General features: G+C 40.3%; 1 protein-coding gene across 1 annotated transcript; it reads right to left on the bottom strand.

Annotated features, from left to right (window-relative positions):
* Positions 1–61: 61 nt before the first annotated feature.
* Positions 62–19,237, bottom strand: LOC131685927 (arrestin domain-containing protein 2-like). The gene is made up of 3 exons (XM_058969962.1): positions 18,855–19,237; positions 2,446–3,381; positions 62–2,386 (listed from the first exon to the last, which is right to left on the bottom strand). Exons 1-3 carry the CDS (start codon positions 18,988–18,990, stop codon positions 2,250–2,252), a joined length of 1,209 nt encoding a protein of 402 aa, XP_058825945.1. The 5' UTR covers positions 18,991–19,237; the 3' UTR covers positions 62–2,249.
* Positions 19,238–19,978: the final 741 nt, after the last annotated feature.

The following is a 19,978-nucleotide window of genomic DNA, read 5'->3' as shown; positions in this document are numbered from 1 at the left end:
AAAGCCTAAGTTGCCCTAAAATTTATTAAATCTTCGTTTCGGTCCACAATGTCAGAGAATTGTATGAGGCCTGGTTTCTTTCTCTGGCTGAGATATGGGGATTCTTCGGGTTTCGGATGTCCCAGAAAGTTCTGGGAACTCCTTTTCTGAGATAAGGTTTCTGAGACCAGGAGCTGCTTGCTTCGGTTTTGCACCAGTACTTCCTCGAGCTATTAACTTTAGAGGATCTTGAAGGTACACCATTCTGACCTTTACAACGAAGCTTAGGAGAGGAAATGTTTCTCATTTTTCTATTGCTTCAAGGCGCAGCGTCGTCTTCGTCAGTAGACATCTTAGTATAGATACAGTCGTGATTCGCTGGTTGGGCCACACCTCTGTCCGACGAACGAATTTGATTCGTTAGTTGGACCGACTGGCAGATGCCAAAAACTCTGTGTAATTGCATCTATTCACATCTCTAATAATTGTCAGATTGATTGTCAAAGTAAATTTGACAAGATTTTGACATTCAGATGCTTTTTAGTTGGACAATGATCCAACTAGCGGAGGTCCAACTAAAAAGCAGTCCAGTTAAAAAGTGTCCAACCAGCGAATCACGACTGTATTCGTAAAGACTTGTGCCGTCATATCTCTAGCGACTGATGCTGAATGCAATCGTTAGCAGTATGTTCACTGGCTGAAGCATGGGGTCTTTAAAACAACCAACCAGCAGCAGATCCGCACAATTCAAACTCAAATCGGAGACGACCCCGTCACATTCAACCCGATTAGATGGTACATATACTCCTTCGTAAAATGACCGTAGCCAGCAATAGCATTCGCCTGCTTAAAACTATTAATCACCAGCCGAATTTTACGATATTTCTATCACAGTCGAATATCGCTCTCCGTAAGAAATCGAGAGATTTGCAATAGATTCAAACATTTGTTGTCTTTGGTCCGGAAAAAGAATGCAAACGGCCCGGTTGCGGTGGATGGGTACAATTTCAGCCAGGGAGGCGATTTTATTTCGACATCCATCTCGCCTTGAGGCAAATCATTATCAGGGGAAGTCATTTTTGTATGGGTCTACTGCCTAGTGCATGGTGATATAGAAGACAAGAATGGGGAAAGTAATATTATGTGATACTTAACTTGTATGTAGCGGTATTCATGCAGCATACTGGAAAAGAAACATTGCTGCTTCACTTCACAAATAAATAACTAAATAAATAAAAGAAGGGAAAATAGTGGAACAAGACGGAGAATGCGCAAGATAACCTGGACAGCGGATTAGTTTTAATATTTATAAGTTTACGCTGCGCGGACTCGAAAGATCGACCTATCGGTCCGAGAGTCACCGAACGAATGTGAGCGAACGCAGTTTAACCAATATAATAGGATTCTTTATGCAGAGAGATTTCTTTATGCAAGTTTCCATATCTAGGGGAGGCGATTGTCCTTTTCTCGGAATCAAAAAATAATGTTGAGCGGTTCAAAGATTTATGTAATGTTCCGATTGAGTATTCAATGTATAAATGCCTTTCTATATACAACATAAAGTACATAATAATTATAATTTTTTTAAATAATCCTACTTAATAATGTCTTCAACTTTTAAGGCGATTTCTAAGGGATAGAGGAGCTCAGACGGGTGCATATCTGCGCCAATGTCCATGTTTAGTGCATTGCCTGGTGCGGATTATTATTTATTGTTATATTTTTATTTTAGAATAATATACATACATATATACGTACAAAAATAAAAATAAGAGACAGCCTTCAGATCTATTATCGTTTGATTTTAAGTGTCACTTCAGATTGTAAACAGCATCGGGGAACAGATTGAAGGTTGCAAAATGCATCTGATCATGGTGTAATGTAAGAGAAACAAATGGATCCTACTTCTGGCTGGGCAGCATGCTGCCATTTATCAGAGACGTCATTTTTCGGTTTGTAAAGTAAATAAAATTGTTTTTTTTTTAGTTTAAAGTTACAAAATAAAAAAAATGTGCGGAGTATTTAAATAAATAGAAGGGTACCCGATCGGATACCCTTATCGATTCGATAGTCTTATTGCATGTTTGAATCCTAGTAAAGTCGTTGTCAATGTTGCTTACTCTGTGCTTATTTGTAAAACAGTTATATGCGTCGACATGCTCATGTATAAATAATATCTTCTTTAACTTTTTAAAAATAGTCCAAGAACAATCGTCTTCTATAGGATCAATTAAAGAATATTTCCAAATTGCTAACCTCTAGACATAACATCATTTTTCGTAACTGTGGTTTAAAGCTAACAGCGGTGTATCCGAAGCGTTTAATTGCCAACCAATACAGTTGGATTGCCTTCCGTGCTGAATGTTGATAGGATTGGCATTCATCGCTTCCTCGTACGTCGGAGGAGCTGTTAAACAAGTGAAAAAATATGATTGCGTGACGAAATCAACTAAAGAATATACTTACATGAATCAACTGGGAAGCTTGATGTACTGGCCACTCCGGAAGGTACAGGAAAATCATCAGGTAAAGGGGCACTCGCGGACGTACTGGCCAGTGGTTGCTGTACAACTGGAGCTGTCATGGATTCGAATGAAGGAATCGTCATGGCGACCGTTCCCAAGGTGATGGGAATTCGTATTCTGAGCTTTTTCAAAAAACCTCCAAATTTTCCTACTACTTCGATGCTGTAGTTTACATGTAACACGTCGCATACTGTGCTGGTCGGCGGTGTTGGAGGTATTAAAAGGTATTGTTCGTAACTCTTCTTCGACCGCTTGCACACACCTGAACAGCGTGTTTTCACGATCACTTTAGGAACAATCTTCAGTCTCTTGTAAGGAGTTTGGCTGATTAAGGTAATTAGCTGCACTAGCTTGGTACTGATTGCATCCATGTCCGTCATACTTCGATTATCGACATCGATCTTCACAGGTATGGTTTGTCCGGAGACATACCCGGAAACTGGTATGTTAACGAACATGTTTACTGAACTAGAACCGCAAGGAAAGCAATAAATCGTCTTAATATTCTGCACCTTGATCGGTAAGCCAGCACTTCTCTCGTAGTTGAGATCCACAGGCTGCATAACGGTGAAAGGCATTTTGTAAGATTTATTCAGCTTCCACGGGCGCTCCATAACGACTTTCAGTGTGTATCGGATGTGACCATGATCAGCTTCCACTGAGGTTCCGAGGTTCGGTGGAAGAACACAGGAAAACGTGTAGGTGTGCGTACCGGGTGGCAGTTCAATGGTGCTGCCGTTTGCTGATCCAGCTAGATATGTTGTGAATTTCATAAAATCCTGGCGACCGTGGTATCGAATGATGCGTCTGTTTCTGTTCGACCACCGTCGTACCGTCCAATTCACCTCTGCTACTCCTTTCACACGTATCACGAGACCTGGAAAAAGACGTATATATTGCATTTTATGTATAAAGTTTAAATGTATAGCCTGTGTCAGTACAACTACAGTACAGTACAGGCTCAACCAGGTCACAACATATCACATACACACTGCATTTAGCTCCTGAGTTGCCTGTCTACAAACACTTCTGAATACCCAGTGTGAATTAGAGAATCGGAGATTAATAATAACTTTATTGTCGCGACTTGTTTCCTTATACTACGCCATTCTACGGATGAGTTTCGCATTTGACATTATTAACGGATAACTCTCTGGAGACGATGCCATTTTCAATCAACTCAAGTTCTTATGACATGATCGTAACAATTTAGCTTCTAGTATTTCTATTTCTATTTTTAGGATGGAACTAGGTTCAAGAATATCATGCGTTTAGTCAACGAGTCAAAGGGAACGGTAAAGCAGCACAAAAGATGATTTGACTGCTTTAGTTCGCAAGATAAAGAAAAAGACACAGACTACTAGCAGCAAAAATAATCAGGAAGATTATTTTTCGGCCATATGATGTTTTAGATCTTATCCATGGAGCTGGTGTTCACTAGGCGGTTATATCACTATTATCTTGCTCCGGAGAACCCCGGCATAGAGACTGTGTTGCATGGGCCGGCAAAAGCCAAGAATTAATCCACTGAATTCCTTCTATCATGTCGTAAAGCGGACCCTACACGAGCAGAAATATTGCCAATAAATCAATTATTGATAATATATTGATGGTGTAAGGGCATCTTTAAAATATTGATCATGTGGAAATCAAATGGGATTGACATAATGAAGCAATTTTGTCAATATTTTTATTGACAATATCCTTATCTCGTGTTAAGATGCGACAAAAACCGGAGTCTCTTCCTCATTTTCTGCATCGTTTAGACTTTCTATTTTGGCACTAAATTAGTAAATGAATTTGTGTCATTCTTTTAATTTATTCGTGATGAACAAGCTTGCTTCTCTTTCCAGGAGGAGTTATAATAATAATAACCTTTGCACGAGTGAATTTGTTAGTATGCTCGTCATACAGAGTAAGGTTTTACTTTTAAGTACCGGTAATGATTCTTTGGCCGCTCAAAGTTATTTCAAATTATTATCATCGCGAAAAAAATTGAATTTTTTTGTCATGGCCTCAGTTGGTTTACTACTATTAATTTTTTTTCGATTTTTTTGGTACTGTACCTTTTGCTAGTTTGTTATGTGTAAAAATAATATTTGAATTAAATATGTTTCACTAAGACACGAGACAGGACGCAATACTTATGGCGTTTTCGATTGTGTGTGTGTGTGTTAACCATCCTAACTCCCACTAGCTGGTAGTGATTTACAGAAAAAAAATGTTTGCATGTATTTTAACATATCCATGCAAATAACTTGGTTCAAGGATTTAGGTAGGTGTTAGCTCAATTGACTTTCCGATGACCCGTTTCGTGTACAGCGCCAGACATGTTCCAAGGTCATCGTTCCATCAACCAGCCCTGGCTTACTGTAATGTTTGTATCAAATGGATTATAACATTACAATAAGACTTTCGATTCCTTACATGAGGTAAGAAATCGAGGCGTATTTAGTGTATTTATTTGATTTTTGTACATATAAATTAGAATAAGTCTGTAGAAAAATATACCAGTTTTTCTATTTCCTTCCTCATCTCCTACTTACGCTAGTGACTGATACTTGCTTATTCATTTTTCGTCCCATGCCAAACCTTCTCCAGATATCCTCAAAATCTCCAGCTTTCTCACGCATCAAACAGCTCGAGCAATCCTTTCTCTTTCTTACGTTTGCAAGTACAGCGCAATTTATCAACAACAGTATGCATGCAGCAGATACAGAAGACTAGTCCAGGACTATCGCAAGCTGTACCGCTCCGTCCGTGTCCCCCACCCATGCAGAGCATTAACCAGTTTGGCACCTATATACCGTGTTTTGCCAAACTGGTCAAACCAATTGAGATATCTGGCGTTTAAAGTACGCACATTGGGGGCCCTTACACGCGCAATAAAAGTGTCATTACTAGAATTGTATGGGAATTCCGTCATTACTCACCTTACACGATCATTAAAAGTGACATTACTGCTCAGTAAGGACACTACTAGCGCCTCATGTAGGGGGCCCTATTGAGATCTCGCATTTCAATACTATCGCCCTCTTCTTAATCCCAGAAGCGGTTTGTTTGCCTCCCAAGTTAACGTCAGAATGGCACAATACCAACGCAGCTGGTTAAGCTGGAAAATCCATGGACGCCCCACAAGAGCGAAAAAGACAGAGAAAACTATACAAACCGCGACAATCACAATACAGTCCTCTGCATCTACTATGCATACGCACTTTTCAGTCGGTTCGCGCATCTCGATTTCGCAATAGCTCTTCTCACTCTCTCAGCCGCTGCAACAGCATTTGTACGAAAGTGCGGAGTGACGAATGCGGAGGTATATTCTCTCGTCCCACTTGTATGCTCAACTGAAGCTGCTTCTGCGGGGATGCAAAAACCTTCGGAAAACGCTTCGTGAATCCATTTCCTCCGGTGTATGATGACCGACTGTCCGACGGTCCTTTTGAACACTTTCCGGCGAATAATCGCGTACTATACGACCCGAAAAGCAGGTATTTATGGGAGAATTTTCACTTCACACTCGACGAAGCAAACCTCCGCGGCGGTTCTATAGGTTAGTTTACATTCCGGATACAAAACACTTCTAACGTCTTAGTGGCGTTGCGGAAAATCACGACGCGACCGGGAATCGATGTCTTTATACTTAACTACGCTTTTGGAGATAGCAGATATATCCATTATTTACGATTTTTTCTATAACTTTTTATTGAAAGTTACAAGAGCGCAAAAACCGCGGCTGTTTTCGATAGCAGGGTTGCCATCTTCCTTGAATACGTTCGACAAAAATGTGCCTAATATTTTAAATGGAATTTTTTAAAGTTTCTTGTTCAAAAGTTATCTTCTGAGGATATTTGCTTGGCGATAGACCTCGGCACCTACCAGTTGGCTCGTTGTGGAGGCTAGGTTTACCGTCGAGGACTACATCGAGTAGATCGCGACGAAGCGGAGTTAAATGCTTCACTTGTATCGTGACAAACCTAGGAGCTAACTTGTTCACGAAACGGATATCGGAACTGAAAGAAATTCCGCCGCCAGGGAACTTTCAGTCGGAGTAGGGTATTTTCACCTGCTGGGAGCTAAATGGCTCAAGGAAACGGGTATCAGTTTCAGGAGAAATTACGCTGCCGAGGAATTCTCAGTCGGATTAAGGTGAGTTAATGCCGGTGATTTTCCGACTAGACCGCGATAAAGCTAGGAACTAAATGATTCACGGAAACCGGAGCTAAATGGATCATGGTATCAGTAGCTAAATGGATCACTGAGATGAAAGCTGAATAGCTCACGAAAACGGGAGCTAAACGGCTCACAGAAATGCTTGTGGTAACTTATCATTGAGTAGTACCAGAAAGTAACTTCAGCAAACTCGTAAGCTTCGTGATAACCAAAATCAATGGGATCTGCTAAGCGGACAGTGGTGAAGCTCAACCGAATTTTCAAACCGTTAACCGAGCAGTTGATCGTCTGAAAGCCGGTAGTCATTGGTGGTGACTTTAATGCCTAGATTGTGAAGAGGGCGGTAGAGTAACCAACACAAGAGGATGTATCCTGCAAGCCGCTCTAGTGAAGTTAGATGTACGATTGTGCAATGAAGATTCCGTTAGCACATTTCGGAGAAACGGGAAAGAGCCTATCTTCGACGTCACATTCTCTAGTCCTTCACTAACGGCGAACATGGACTGGAGAGTGTGAAAGAAGTATACCTATAGCAACCATGATTGGCGAGCGAAAGTGGAAGACCTCTTCGTTGAGGAACCGAGAACGTTGATTCGGCTGAGCTAGCCAGAAGGATTGTGATGGCTTATGATGCAGCGAAAGCTGGTGCCATGCACTAGACGGCGTCCAGCTCCGGTCCGGATGGAATAGCAAACGTGGCGCAACATGCTCAGGATAGTGCTGCAGAAGTGTTTAGGTAATGTGAAAGATCGGTAGTTCGAGAATCGAGAAGCAGCACAAGACGTCTTTTACCTAGTGTTTCTTCATCGATACGGTGATATGGAGTTCCGGCCTGGGGTGCAGCGTTGAAAATCATGCGGAACCGCGAAAAGCTGTACAGGACGTCCCGGTTGATAGCCGTATGGGTTGCGAGCGCATATAGAACAATATCGTCTGCATCACCCTGGCCGAGGATATCGAGTGCTACAATCGGAGACACACCAGAAACGCGTGGAAGATGGTGAGAATAGATTTGATGGTGAAATGACTGCAGAAATGGGACAATACTGAAAAAGGTGGACCTACCTATGGCTCCTCCTAAACCTGTTAACGTAGTTCAACAGAAAGCAAGTAGAGCTGGTATACTTCCACCTGACACAGTTCCTGTCGGGCTATGGCTGCATCAGAAAGTATCTTCATCGGATTGGACAAGCAACGTCACAGTTGTGCCCTAAGTGTGAGAACATCGAGGAGACACCGGAGACAAGTGGCTTTCGAAGGTCCGAGGTACGCAACGATACGCGGGGAGATACTTGAAACAGGAGGGCAGGACATCAACCTGGCTAATGTTGTCCACAAAATGATAAACGACGTAATTACGTGGAACGCAGTCAACAAAGTGGTGACTTAGATCATGACTGCCTTACAGCGGAAATGGCATGATAGATAGCGAGCAACGGTTTCAGCGGCCCCTATTCTGCGCGGTGTGTGATGTAAAACGACTAATCTCACCCCCCTCTACGTGACTTTTCTCACCTAATTCTGTAGAGTCACTTCGGGTGACGTGAGACGACCTCACCCGTGTCGACTCTCAAAATCGGGTGAGAAAAGTCACGTAAAGTGAGGTGAGTTTACTCATCTCACATTACACGCCGCGCAGAATATGTCCGCAAGAGAGCAATCATCGCCGGAAAACTCTGCTGGAGTATGTTTGATCTATCGCTGGAGATTAGCCGAGTGGACTGCGATGGAGCACTGGGTAGCGAACCGAACGCCACGCTCCACCCACAATCGCCAGACTGACCGCGGTACCCTACCGGTAGGCCCGAGAGAAATATAGCGATGACAGAACAAGAATCGGTACCTTGAGAACTTGGGGAACTCTTTGTCGGCGTAAGCAAGATTCAGCGTCGGGGACTAGACTGTATAGATCGCGACGAGACACCACCAGTTTTGCGTCATCGGGGCACCAGCGAATCGAACGCCTTGCTCCACTGGAATCACCGGACCGACCCCGGAGCCTGACTGGTTGGCTCGGTTTCGGAAGAACTTCTCTCGCCGGGGAATTCTCCGTCGGAATAAGCTAGGTCCATCGTCTGGGACTAGACCGAGTAGTTTGCGAACAAGTCGAGATCTCAACGAGAATGTGGTACTAAATGGCGCTAGACGAGAGCCAAAGGGCCCATAGGAGTTGCGGTACTAAATGGCACCGGATAGAGAGTCAAACGGTCAAGAAGCTGCGACGTTGAATGTCACAAGGGAACCGAGTCGTTGTGTTGAATGGCAGAAGGAAGCGGAAGGGCTCAGTAAATTAGACAATATGAAGTTTGCCGGCCAAATTGTCCTCGTTAGGGAAGAGTACTAATTCAGCTAGCTTTCCTTCTTCCATACAGAAATTACCACGTTGTGGTGATGGTCGACAGCTGGTAGTGTGTCGAGGATGGATGCTGCATGCACATAGAAAAAAAACCTCCCCGAAGTAATGCTGTAAGGTAGTAACGGGGGGTAATCAGGTTCCGAAGTTGTTTTAGCGGGTAGGGTGGCTGCTCAAACCAGTTTCCTGAGTTGTTGATTTTGTAGGTACCTTGTGGGCCAGCTCAGGGTGTTTTTGAACTTTTTCTGCTCTCTAAAATAACAAATATACATATCCCCCACCGAAAATTTTGCTTACTACGCCACTGCCATAGACGGTTGAAAAATGTGCAAACTTACATGTTTAGGAAGGTAGATATCATAAACGGTAGCTTAGTCGAGATCGACCGCGTGGAAACCTTCGGCCGAACCATAGATCACTTTCAGTCGAGTCTGCTCTTCCACGGTCAAATCGACGAGCAGCGGACGGTGCATCAGTTCACCGAAACTCATAAATTATGGCGTTTTCGATTGACCCCGAAACTGAGTCAGGTTCTAACCCCAACCGCTGTCAGTTCATACATTTTGACAGCAGTTGGGGTTAGAAACTAACTCAGTTCCGCTTCAAGCAAAAACGACATTATTGTTGTTTTCTGTCGACCGGCTTCGGGCTCGATGTTGCTCATCTACAGGACAATAGCCAACATAAAACACAACATAAAACAATACAATTATTTTCCCCAGTTTATCCAGCCTGAGTTAGAGGTGTGCGCCGATGAAAAATAGCGTTATCGGCGGCATTGGTGCAATTAGGCAATCCACCACCAAGATGGAGAGAAAGGTGGGAACATTTGACACCTTTCAGTCTATTAATATTATACTTGCAAAATTAAGCATGGCGGCTGGGGCCCTTGAAGTAAATATAAACATCCGAACGAGCATCCTGATTCTTTTTTTTTCATAAAACGTTTATTTGACACGGCATTTGCAAAAGCTTTTTTACGCCGGGGTTTTTTTACATAACATGTTACAAAAGTTCTTAAGACTATCACGTTATAATAAAAATTCACTTTCTAATGCTAACACTGAGGATAATCATCATTTTGAATATTTTTATTTATACTCTATTTTCTTGAATTTCATTGTAAACCTATTGATAGTTTTTCTGTAATTTTTGTTTATTTTTTTCTTTATTTATATCGTTTTATCTAACTTAACTAACTGCGAAGAAATCTAAATTATTTGTGGGTAGCAAGGGAAAAAAAACTAGAAACATTGTGGGGATAATTATATTTGAATATTTATTGTTTTCAAACAACATGTTCAATGTCTTCGTAACCCTCTCCGCAAGCACATTGATTATCTTCTGCGATCCCAATACGGCGGAGATGCGCATTCAACGTATAATGGTTGGACATGAGCCTAGACATCACACGAATGAAGTTTCGACTTACATCCAACCCTTTGAACCATGCCTTCGTTGATACTTTAGGGATAATTGAGTGCAACCACCGTCCCAGATCTCCATTATCCCATGATGTTTGCCAACTAGTAAGCGTCCTCTGACGAGAAGCGCTATAAAATTCATTGAAGGCAATAGGTCTTTCATAGATGTCACCGTCCAGTGCTCCTATTTTGGCTAAATTATCCGCTCTCTCATTACCCGGTATGGAGCAATGAGCGGGAATCCACACTAAGGTAATTTGATAAGATTTATTTGATAATTTAGTTAAGTATTCTCGTATCTTTTTCAAAAAGAACGGAGCGTGATTGTCAAGCTTTAATGAGCGTAGTGCCTTAATTGTGCTGAGGCTATCTGTGAGGATGAAATAATGGCTCGGAAGTAAAGTATCAATGACTTCCAGACTATAGTGAAATGCTGCTAGTTCGGCTGTGTAAACAGAGGCAGGTTCTGCAAGCTTGAAAGAAATCGAAGTGTTATTGTTGAAAATACCGAAGCCAGTGCACTATGGTCCCAAAGCTGTATTTAGGAAGACAAAACTGTTTGCGCCTAAACCGTTGGTTTTAGATATATAGTATCTTCGGCAAACTTTCTTAGAACTTTCTTGCCGATTTTTTTATCTTAGTTGAATTAGGGTGGTCCTTGTGGTTAGGATGTTCAACGTATCAACTTCATAGATATGTAAAATTCAGCTACATAATGTTCTACAAAATTATAAATCCATCAAATTGAAGCAACTTTTCTGAAAAAACTATGTGGCTATCTCTAATGGTTCATGTAATATGATTTTTGCAATATTTAAGGTAGGGTGGCTCGTTAAAAATTGGTTTTCTATTAATATCTTTTTATGTGTTAATTTCTCGCTAATACTTTGTTCTAGAGGTTTTTAGAACTTTTGTAAATACACATTTTTTCCGAAGCAATGAAGTTTCTATCTCGTTTGTTTGCATAGTTACAGGCGATTTTCAAAACAAAAATGGTGTTTTTCAAAGCTATATATCTTCCAACATTGCAAATGGATTTTCAATCTTCTAATTTCATTTGAAATATCGGAACTTTTCTAGTTTTTGGTGAAAAAACTGCGGGAGCGTTATTTCTGTAAAATAAATAATTATTTTTTGAAAATGGTGTATTTTTCAAAAAAAAATCGTTCATAACTCTTCAAATAGACGAGATAATCACTTTGTTACTTCAGCAAAAATATTTGCCATACAAAGTTCTAAAAGTGCTGCAAACAAAGTATTTGCGATAAATCAATGTATGAAGTGACAAATGAGAAATAGTGATTTTAAGGGGTCACGTTTTCATCGCTCAGTCTTTGTCAGCGGCTCCATCTTGGTAGTGGTGGTTGCGCTGTGTTCAACCCGAGCGTGACAGAGGGAGACAGCGAGAATCTGCAACTCTTCGAAGGACAGGTAGATTTTAATATAATTTTGCTAGTGTTAGTATTTAATTTACTTACTGTGTATGGTAGGCGAGATGGAGGATAGTGAGATGGAATCCTCCATTTCACAAGAGCAAAATTCTTCTGATCCCCCTCCCTCAACTCCCCTTAGAATAAAATTATACCCTCAAGGGTCTTCTGGACCTTGGCAGGTTTTCTTCAGGCGGAAAGGAAAGCCATTAAACCTTGTGCAAATTGCACGGGATCTGACTTCACGATTTTCGGCTGTAACAGAGATCGTGAAAATAAATAAAGACAAACTTCGAGTTAGCATTGATAACATTAGACAAGCTAACGAGATAGTAGCCTGCGAACTCTTCACGCGTGAATATAAAGTTTATATACTTTCGCGCGATATAGAATGCGATGGAGTCATCTCCGAACCCAGCCTCACTGCCGAGGATATACTTAAGCATGGTGTTGGTTGTTTCAAGAACACCCTACTTAATAAAGTAAAAATACTCGATGTTAAGCAATTGTACTCAGTATCAATTGAAGAAGAGAAAAAAGTTTACCGACCATCCTATTCATTTCGTGTAACTTTCGCTGGGTCTGCTTTGCCTAGCCATGTTCTCATTAATAAAATTCGTCTCCCCGTTCGCCTTTTCATCCCTCGTGTGATGAATTGCCTCAATTGTAAACTGCTCATCAAGAGGATACATGCAATAAAAACTTAGAAAAATGTTTACATTGCGGAGAAACTTCACACGAGCTCCTTGCATGTCCCATATATAAATTGCGGGAGGAGAAAATTAAACGATCCTTGAAGGAGAGATCTAAGCGCTCTTATGCAGAAATACTGAAAAATGCTACTCCTGAACCCACGGTCCCAGAAAACAGATACGCTATTCTATTGTCGAAAGAGTCTGACTCTGACGAAGCGTCCGAAGGTACATCATTTGTTTTACCTAGAGGATCCAGGAAAAGAAAACAATCCTCTTTTCCCAAACTGCCAAGCAAGGGCCTTAAAATTTCTCCTCCAACAAATAAATTGCGGCCAAAGCTAAAGAATTCCGATGCAATACCGAAACCAGTCCCTCCCGGTTTTGGTAATGTACAATCCAAACAGAACACCATTACTGGAAATAATAAAACTTCAACTTCCTCCGAGCCTCAACCGGGGATAGGTTTATTGAAATTTTCTGAAATTGTTGATTGGATTTTCAAAGCATTCAATATTTCTGAACCACTACTTTCAGCGTTCCTCACTGTTTTACAGTGGAATTGCAGAAGTATCATACCTAAAATTGACTCCTTAAAAATTTTGCTGCATAATTTGAAATGCGATGCTTTTGCTTTATGTGAAACATGGCTTACCTCAAACATTAATTTCAACTTGAATGATTTCAACATTATTCGCCTAGACCGAGACACCCCATATGGAGGAGTGCTTCTAGGAATTAAAAAGTGCTATCCTTTCTATAGAATTAACATCCCCTTGTTTGCGGGCATTGAGGCTGTAGCTGTCCAAACGAATATTAAAGGCAAAGACATGTCTATCGCTTCTATATGTATACCTCCCAAAGCTCAAATTGGACAACGTCAGATTTTTGAGGTAATGGAATCCATGGCTGCTCCGCGGCTGATACTGGGAGACTTCAACTCGCACGGAGTATTGTGGGGTTCCCTCTTCAATGATAATCGATCCTCTTTGATATACAATGTTTGTGACGAGCTCAATATAACAGTTTTAAATACAGGCGAAGCAACACGCATTCCCAGACCACCCGCACGACCAAGTGCATTAGATCTATCTCTATGCTCGACATCACTTCGGTTAGATTGCACGTGGAAGGTTGTACCTGATCCCCACGGTAGCGATCATTTGCCAGTCGTTATTTCAATTAACAGTGAATTAGGCCTCACGAATTCAATCAATGTCCCTTATGACTTGACACGAAATATTGATTGGGAAAAATACCAATCTTTAATTTCCACTTCTCTTGTTTCGACGGAAGAGCTACCACCTACCGAAGAATATGAATTTCTAGCGGGTTTGATAATTGAAGCAGCAGAACAAACCCAAACGAAATGCAATCCTGGCATAATAATGAACAGCCGGCCTCCTAATCCCTGGTGGGACAAAGAGTGCTCGGATGCATATGAAGCTAAACAAGTTGCTTACAAAGAAATTATGAAACGGAAAGGGTGTACACGTGCAAACTTTGAAAATTATTCGATTTTACAAAACAAATTTGACAGTCTCCGTCATGCCAAAAAGTCTAGTTATTGGAGACGTTTCGTTGATGGCTTGTCAAGAGAAACATCAATGAGTACTCTTTGGAACACAGCCAGAAGAATGAGGAATCGAAACGTAACTAATGAAAGCGAAGATTTTTCGAATCGCTGGATATTTAATTTTGCCAAGAAAGTTTGTCCAGATTCTGCTCCTGCGCAGAAAATCATTCGCGATGCTCCCACAAGTAACGATTCCATAGATTCGCCTTTGACAATGATGGAATTTTCAATTGCACTCCTCTCATGCAACAATAATGCTCCGGGTCCAGACAGAATTAAATTCAACTTGGTGAAGAATCTACCTGACCTAGCAAAAAGACGCTTGTTGAATTTATTCAATAAGCTTCTTGAGCAGAACATAGTCCCGCACAAGTGAGAGTTATCGCCATTCCAAAACCGGGAAAACCAGCCTCCGACCATAACTCGTATCGACCGATTGCAATGCTATCCTGCATCAGGAAATTGTTGGAAAAAATTATCCTACGACGTCTCGACAATTGGGTTGAGGCGAACGGCTTGCTATCAGATACCCAGTTTGGTTGTCGGAGGGGAAAGGGAACGAATGATTGTTTGGCGCTACTTTCGTCAGAAATCCAACTAGCTTACGCAAAAAAAGAACAAATGGCGTCTGTGTTCTTAGACATAAAAGGAGCATTCGACTCAGTCTCCATTGATGTTCTCTCGGAGAAGCTACATCAATGTGGTCTTTCACCGATATTAAATAATTATTTATACAATTTATTGTCAGAAAAGCGCATGCATTTTTCATATGGCGATTTGGCGACACTCAGAATAAGTTACATGGGCCTCCCACAAGGTTCTTGTTTAAGCCCCCTTCTCTACAATTTTTACGTGAATGACATTGATAATTGTATTGTCAGCCCATGCACTCTAAGGCAACTTGCAGATGATGGCGTGGTTTCTGTTACAGGACCAAAAGCCATAAATTTACAACAACCACTGCAAGATAGTTTGGATAATTTATCAAGTTGGGCTTTGAAGTTAGGCATCGATTTCTCTACGGAGAAAACAGAGTTGGTTGTTTTTTCAAGGAAGCGTGATCCAGCTCAGCTTCAGCTTCAGTTGGTTGGTAGAACGATAGCCCAAGTCATGACCTTTAAATATCTCGGAATTTGGTTCGATTCTAAAGGTACATGGGGAGGCCACATTAGGTATCTGATAAAGAAGTGCCAACAAAGGATAAATTTTCTCCGAACAATAACCGGATCTTGGTGGGGTGCTCATCCAAGTGACGTGATAAGATTGTATCAAACAACGATACTTTCAGTAATGGAATATGGCTGCTTCTGTTTCCGTTCAGCTGCAAACACTCACATTATTAAATTGGAACGAATACAGTATCGTTGTTTACGAATCGCCTTAGGTTCCATGCAATCGACACATACGATGAGTCTTGAAGTTCTAGCGGGAGTTCTTCCCTTAAAAGATCGATTCTGGGATCTCTCCTCTCGTTTACTTATACGATGTGAGGTTATGAATCCACTTGTAATTGAAAATTTCGAAAGACTTGTCGAGCTTCAATCCCAAACCAGATTCATGACAGTGTACTTCAATCACATATCACAAGAAATTACGCCTTCTAGTTATGTTCTAACATGTGTTAATATACTAGATACTCCCGATTCCACTTTATTTTTCGACACGTCCATGCAAGAGGAAATTCGTGGAATTCCGGATCACCAGCGCTCTCTGGAGATCCCTAAAATATTCATAAGTAAATACCAACACATTGACTGCCATAAAATGTTCTACACTGATGGGTCACGAATCAATGAGGCCACTGGGTTCGGTATTTTCAACAATAACACCTCGATCTCTTTCAAGCTTGCAGAACCTGCCTCCGTTTATACAGCCGAACTAGCAGCAGTTCACTATAGTCTGGAAATCATTGATACTTTACTTCCGAGCCATTATTTCATCCTCACAGATAGCCTCAGCACAATTAAGGCACTACGCTCATTTAAGCTTGATAATCACGCTCCGTTCTTTTTGAAGAAGATACGAGAATACTTAACTAAATTAACAAATAAATCTTATCAAATTACCTTAGTGTGGATTCCCGCTCATTGCTCCATACCGGGCAGATAATTTAGCCAGAGCAGATAATTTAGCCAAAATAGGGGCGCTGGACGGTGACATCTATGAAAGACTTATTGCCTTCAATGAATTTTGTAGCGCTTCTCGTCAGAGGACGCTTACTAGTTGGCAAACATCATGGGACAATGGAGATCTGGGACGGTGGTTGCACTCAATTATCCCTAAAGTATCAACGAAGGCATGGTTCAAAGGGTTGGATGTAAGTCGAAACTTCATTCGTGTGATGTCTAGACTCATGTCCAACCATTATACGTTGAATGCGCATCTTCGCCGTATTGGGATCGCAGAAGATAATCAATGTGCTTGCAGAGAGGGTTACGAAGACATTGAACATGTTGTTTGGTCTTGCACTGAATATCGTGAAGCCAGATCCCAATTAATAGACTCCTTACGAGCCAGAAGAAAACCACCCTATGTACCTGTTCGTGATATCCTCGCTTTACGAGATCTTACATACATGAGCCATATTTATCATTTCCTGAAAACAATAAATATTCAAATATAATTATCCCCACAATGTTTCTAGTTTTTTTTCCCTTGCTACCCACAAACAATTTAGATTTCTTCGCAGTTAGTTAAGTTAGATAAAACGATATAAATAAAGAAAAAAAAATAAACAAAGATTACAGAAAAACTATCAATAGGTTTACAATGAAATTCAAGAAAATAGAGTATAATTAAAAACATTCAAAATGATGATAATCCTCAGTGTTAGCATTAGAAAGTGATTTTTTTATAACGTGATAGTCTTAAGAACCTTTGTAACATGTTATGTAAACAAAAACCCCGGCGTAAAAAAGCTTTTGCAAATGCCGTGTCAAATAAACGTTTTATGAAAAAAAAAATGTCAACAATATCGACTATTTATCGATGCCCAAAACTATGACCGCCATTGCACACACAGTATCTATATACAACAGGGCGCAAGGAGTAGATACAACAGGGCGCAAATAATTGAAATAATAGGTTCAACCAAAATTGATATTAGGCGACTTGTAAGCAATATTTCAAAATTTATATTTTTATTTTATTTTTTACAACTTATGGCACATATTACGTAAGATTTATATCATTGTCCATCCAGATACGCACAGATGTACGAACAACAAACAATATCTCAGACATTCAGCTTATCAAAGCATTTAGACAAAGGACGAACTATATTTTAAGTACAAGAACTATGTGTCAACCCAAAACCAGACTAATCATGACATTATAAACTAGTTTCCCCTGAAGATGATGCCAAAAAGCATCGAAACGTCGGACAAATACTAAAATTCGTTCCATTATTTATCAAAAGACTGACAAAGCCGTTAAAATAAATCTTATATTTATTTTCAATGTTAACCGATTTTCCATACAAACTTCCATATAAACTTTGAAATTTTTGGAGGGTCCGTAGACACAACCGATCGGTACCAAAATTTGCACACTTACTAAGGGCCATAAAAGGAATCAGTAGAGCCTGGTGGAGCTAAAAGTCACAAATTGGACCAGTCATGCAAGCTCAAGTTCAAGCACTAATTTTTCGACCTTTCTTTGCATTTATTAATGAACACCCCAAGCAACAAGAAGTTCGAATAATACTTAAAAAGTACACTTTAAAATTCCTAGCGAACTTTCAAGCTGCTTAAGCTTTAATGCAACTTGAAAGCTGCTTAAGCCGCTATTAGAAGATAAAACTAGTGGCAAAATTACTTAAAACGGGAAGCTTATGCAGCTTCCTTATGCGAACTTTTGGTTACACGGGACGCTTGCTTAATTCGTCGCACTAAAAAGTTTGAAAGACGCGTTTACAGTTAAGCAAATAATTTGAAAAATAAAAACATAAACACTTCACAACAAGCATGTTTATAATTTGGTACTAATAGTGATGTTTATGTTTCTGTTGTACCAGTCCGCACTAATACCAACATGCTCGAAAATGTCTCAACCTCTGCATATAACCCGCATGTTTTCTCATTCGACCGAGACGCGCCGCCCACCTAGTTAATGTTGAAACATTGTGCTCTTTATTAGGCGGAATGTTTGGTCTGAATTCAACTTGTACCAAAATAGTTTAGGCTAGATTGAAAAACATACGTAGGTTACAGTGAACTAATAACTATTAAGAAAACTGAACATATTGTTTTGGAATGACAAAAGATTAAATACTAGATTAGACTGGATGACAAAAATTAAGTGACAAAAAGTAACCAGTTCATTTTAGCCAAAAATATAAAGTAATTGCGTTATACATCTTTTTGAAAAGTGTAGCCACTTTTTGTACGAATTTTCCCATCATTTTAGTTGTGCTAGTTTAAGGGTTAAGAAGCGCAGAACAAAGCGAAACACGTCTGCTTGGAATGTACGTTCATAAAAAATTACCTACGGGCTGAAAGAATCTCCAAAAAAATCCCTCAAACCTGCAGAGCAACACTTTGAATCTCTCAAACCAAACACTACCGCTACCATGCTGATGTCATCTCGAACCAAATTTTTTGCTCATAACTCTGACAGTCAGTCACAGTGACAGTGATCAAAGTAGGCCTTTCTGCATAACCATTACGTTGTTTTTGCTGAGTTGCAGCAGAAAATGAATTACCTTGAATCTTTTTCGGTGAATCAACAATGGTCAAGACAACCTTCCCATTGACGGTTTGACCGGCGAAGTACGTGTTCGAAGGGCTGTCCAGCGCAATGTAACAATTTTGCAGTTCCAACATGTTGACTGCGACCATCTCCCTGCACAAAAAAACACTTCAAAACACTCGATTGGCAGAAGTAAATGCTAAAACATTAAGGTTCTCTTCGCTACGTTAACTGAATCGGTAATTACAAATCGACTATTTGATGATAAATATTTCAATCAAAATAATGAATGAAGGAATGTGAGCTTGCTAGAAACGAATGCTGTAGTGTATAGACAACATGCAATTTTGTTTTGCATGTTTCGCTATACACGCCTATACAACTACTACTGACGGAATGAATGGTTTACCTTTTTGGCTGCTTTCGCCATCAGCAGCGTTGCCACGTTCGTTGATTTTTTAGGATAATTCGACATAGATTTTTCATTAGGGCTTAAAGCGCAAATGTAAACAAACTGCGTTTTCGCTATTACGACATTAAGCAACAAAAATACTACAAGATTGAGGTGAAAATTAGTTAAAATGGTTTTTAGTTCGATGTATAATTAAAGAAAACAAAACGGCGAAACATGCATTTTCTTCGAGATTTCGATTTAGGCCCTTCTTCTCATATGGAATATAAAGGCCAAACTTACATTTTTAGACAGAAGCGGGCGTACGGTTATTATTCACAAATAAAAGAATAAACGGCGATTCTGTTATATAAATGATAAGCAATATCTACTATGATCATGTCTACTCGATAGTTGTTGCACATAAACATTCGAATATTTCGATATTTTCATGAAATTTGAAGAAAAGATTCACGCGCCCTTTCTTTTACATTGGGTTTCTATGCGCCCATTTGCTGAGCCCTATTAAAAGGTATACTGTCAAGCTCGCCCATTTACCCAGCCCTACCCAGCAAGACAGAGTCAGTTTAGCCCATTTACCGCGCCCTTCTGAAAATTATGTACACGGTTTAGCCGTTCCGCAAATGGTGGTTGCTGAAGGGTGAAATCACGACTGGGATGCAAATTGGGCGTAAGCATTTTTTTAGTTTCTACCCACTAAAAGCACATAGGAAATAAATTCTTTG

The sequence above is a fragment of the Topomyia yanbarensis genome, chromosome 2 (genome assembly GCF_030247195.1).
Source record: "Topomyia yanbarensis strain Yona2022 chromosome 2, ASM3024719v1, whole genome shotgun sequence".
Classification (NCBI taxonomy): domain Eukaryota; kingdom Metazoa; phylum Arthropoda; class Insecta; order Diptera; family Culicidae; genus Topomyia; species Topomyia yanbarensis.
Note: the sequence above shows the minus strand (reverse complement) of the source record. Positions and strands in the feature narration are given on the sequence as shown.

Excerpts from the sequence above, each read along its gene's own strand:
- LOC131685927 (XM_058969962.1), bottom strand. The coding sequence starts at position 18,990 with ATGGTCGCAGTCAACATGTTGGAACTGCAAAATTGTTACATTGCGCTG. Across the intron at positions 3,382-18,854 it reads TTCACCGAAAAAGATTCAAG|GTCTCGTGATACGTGTGAAA; the intron begins GTAATTCATTTT and ends GTCTTTTTCCAG. Across the intron at positions 2,387-2,445 it reads AAGCTTCCCAGTTGATTCAT|CTCCTCCGACGTACGAGGAA; the intron begins GTAAGTATATTC and ends CTTGTTTAACAG.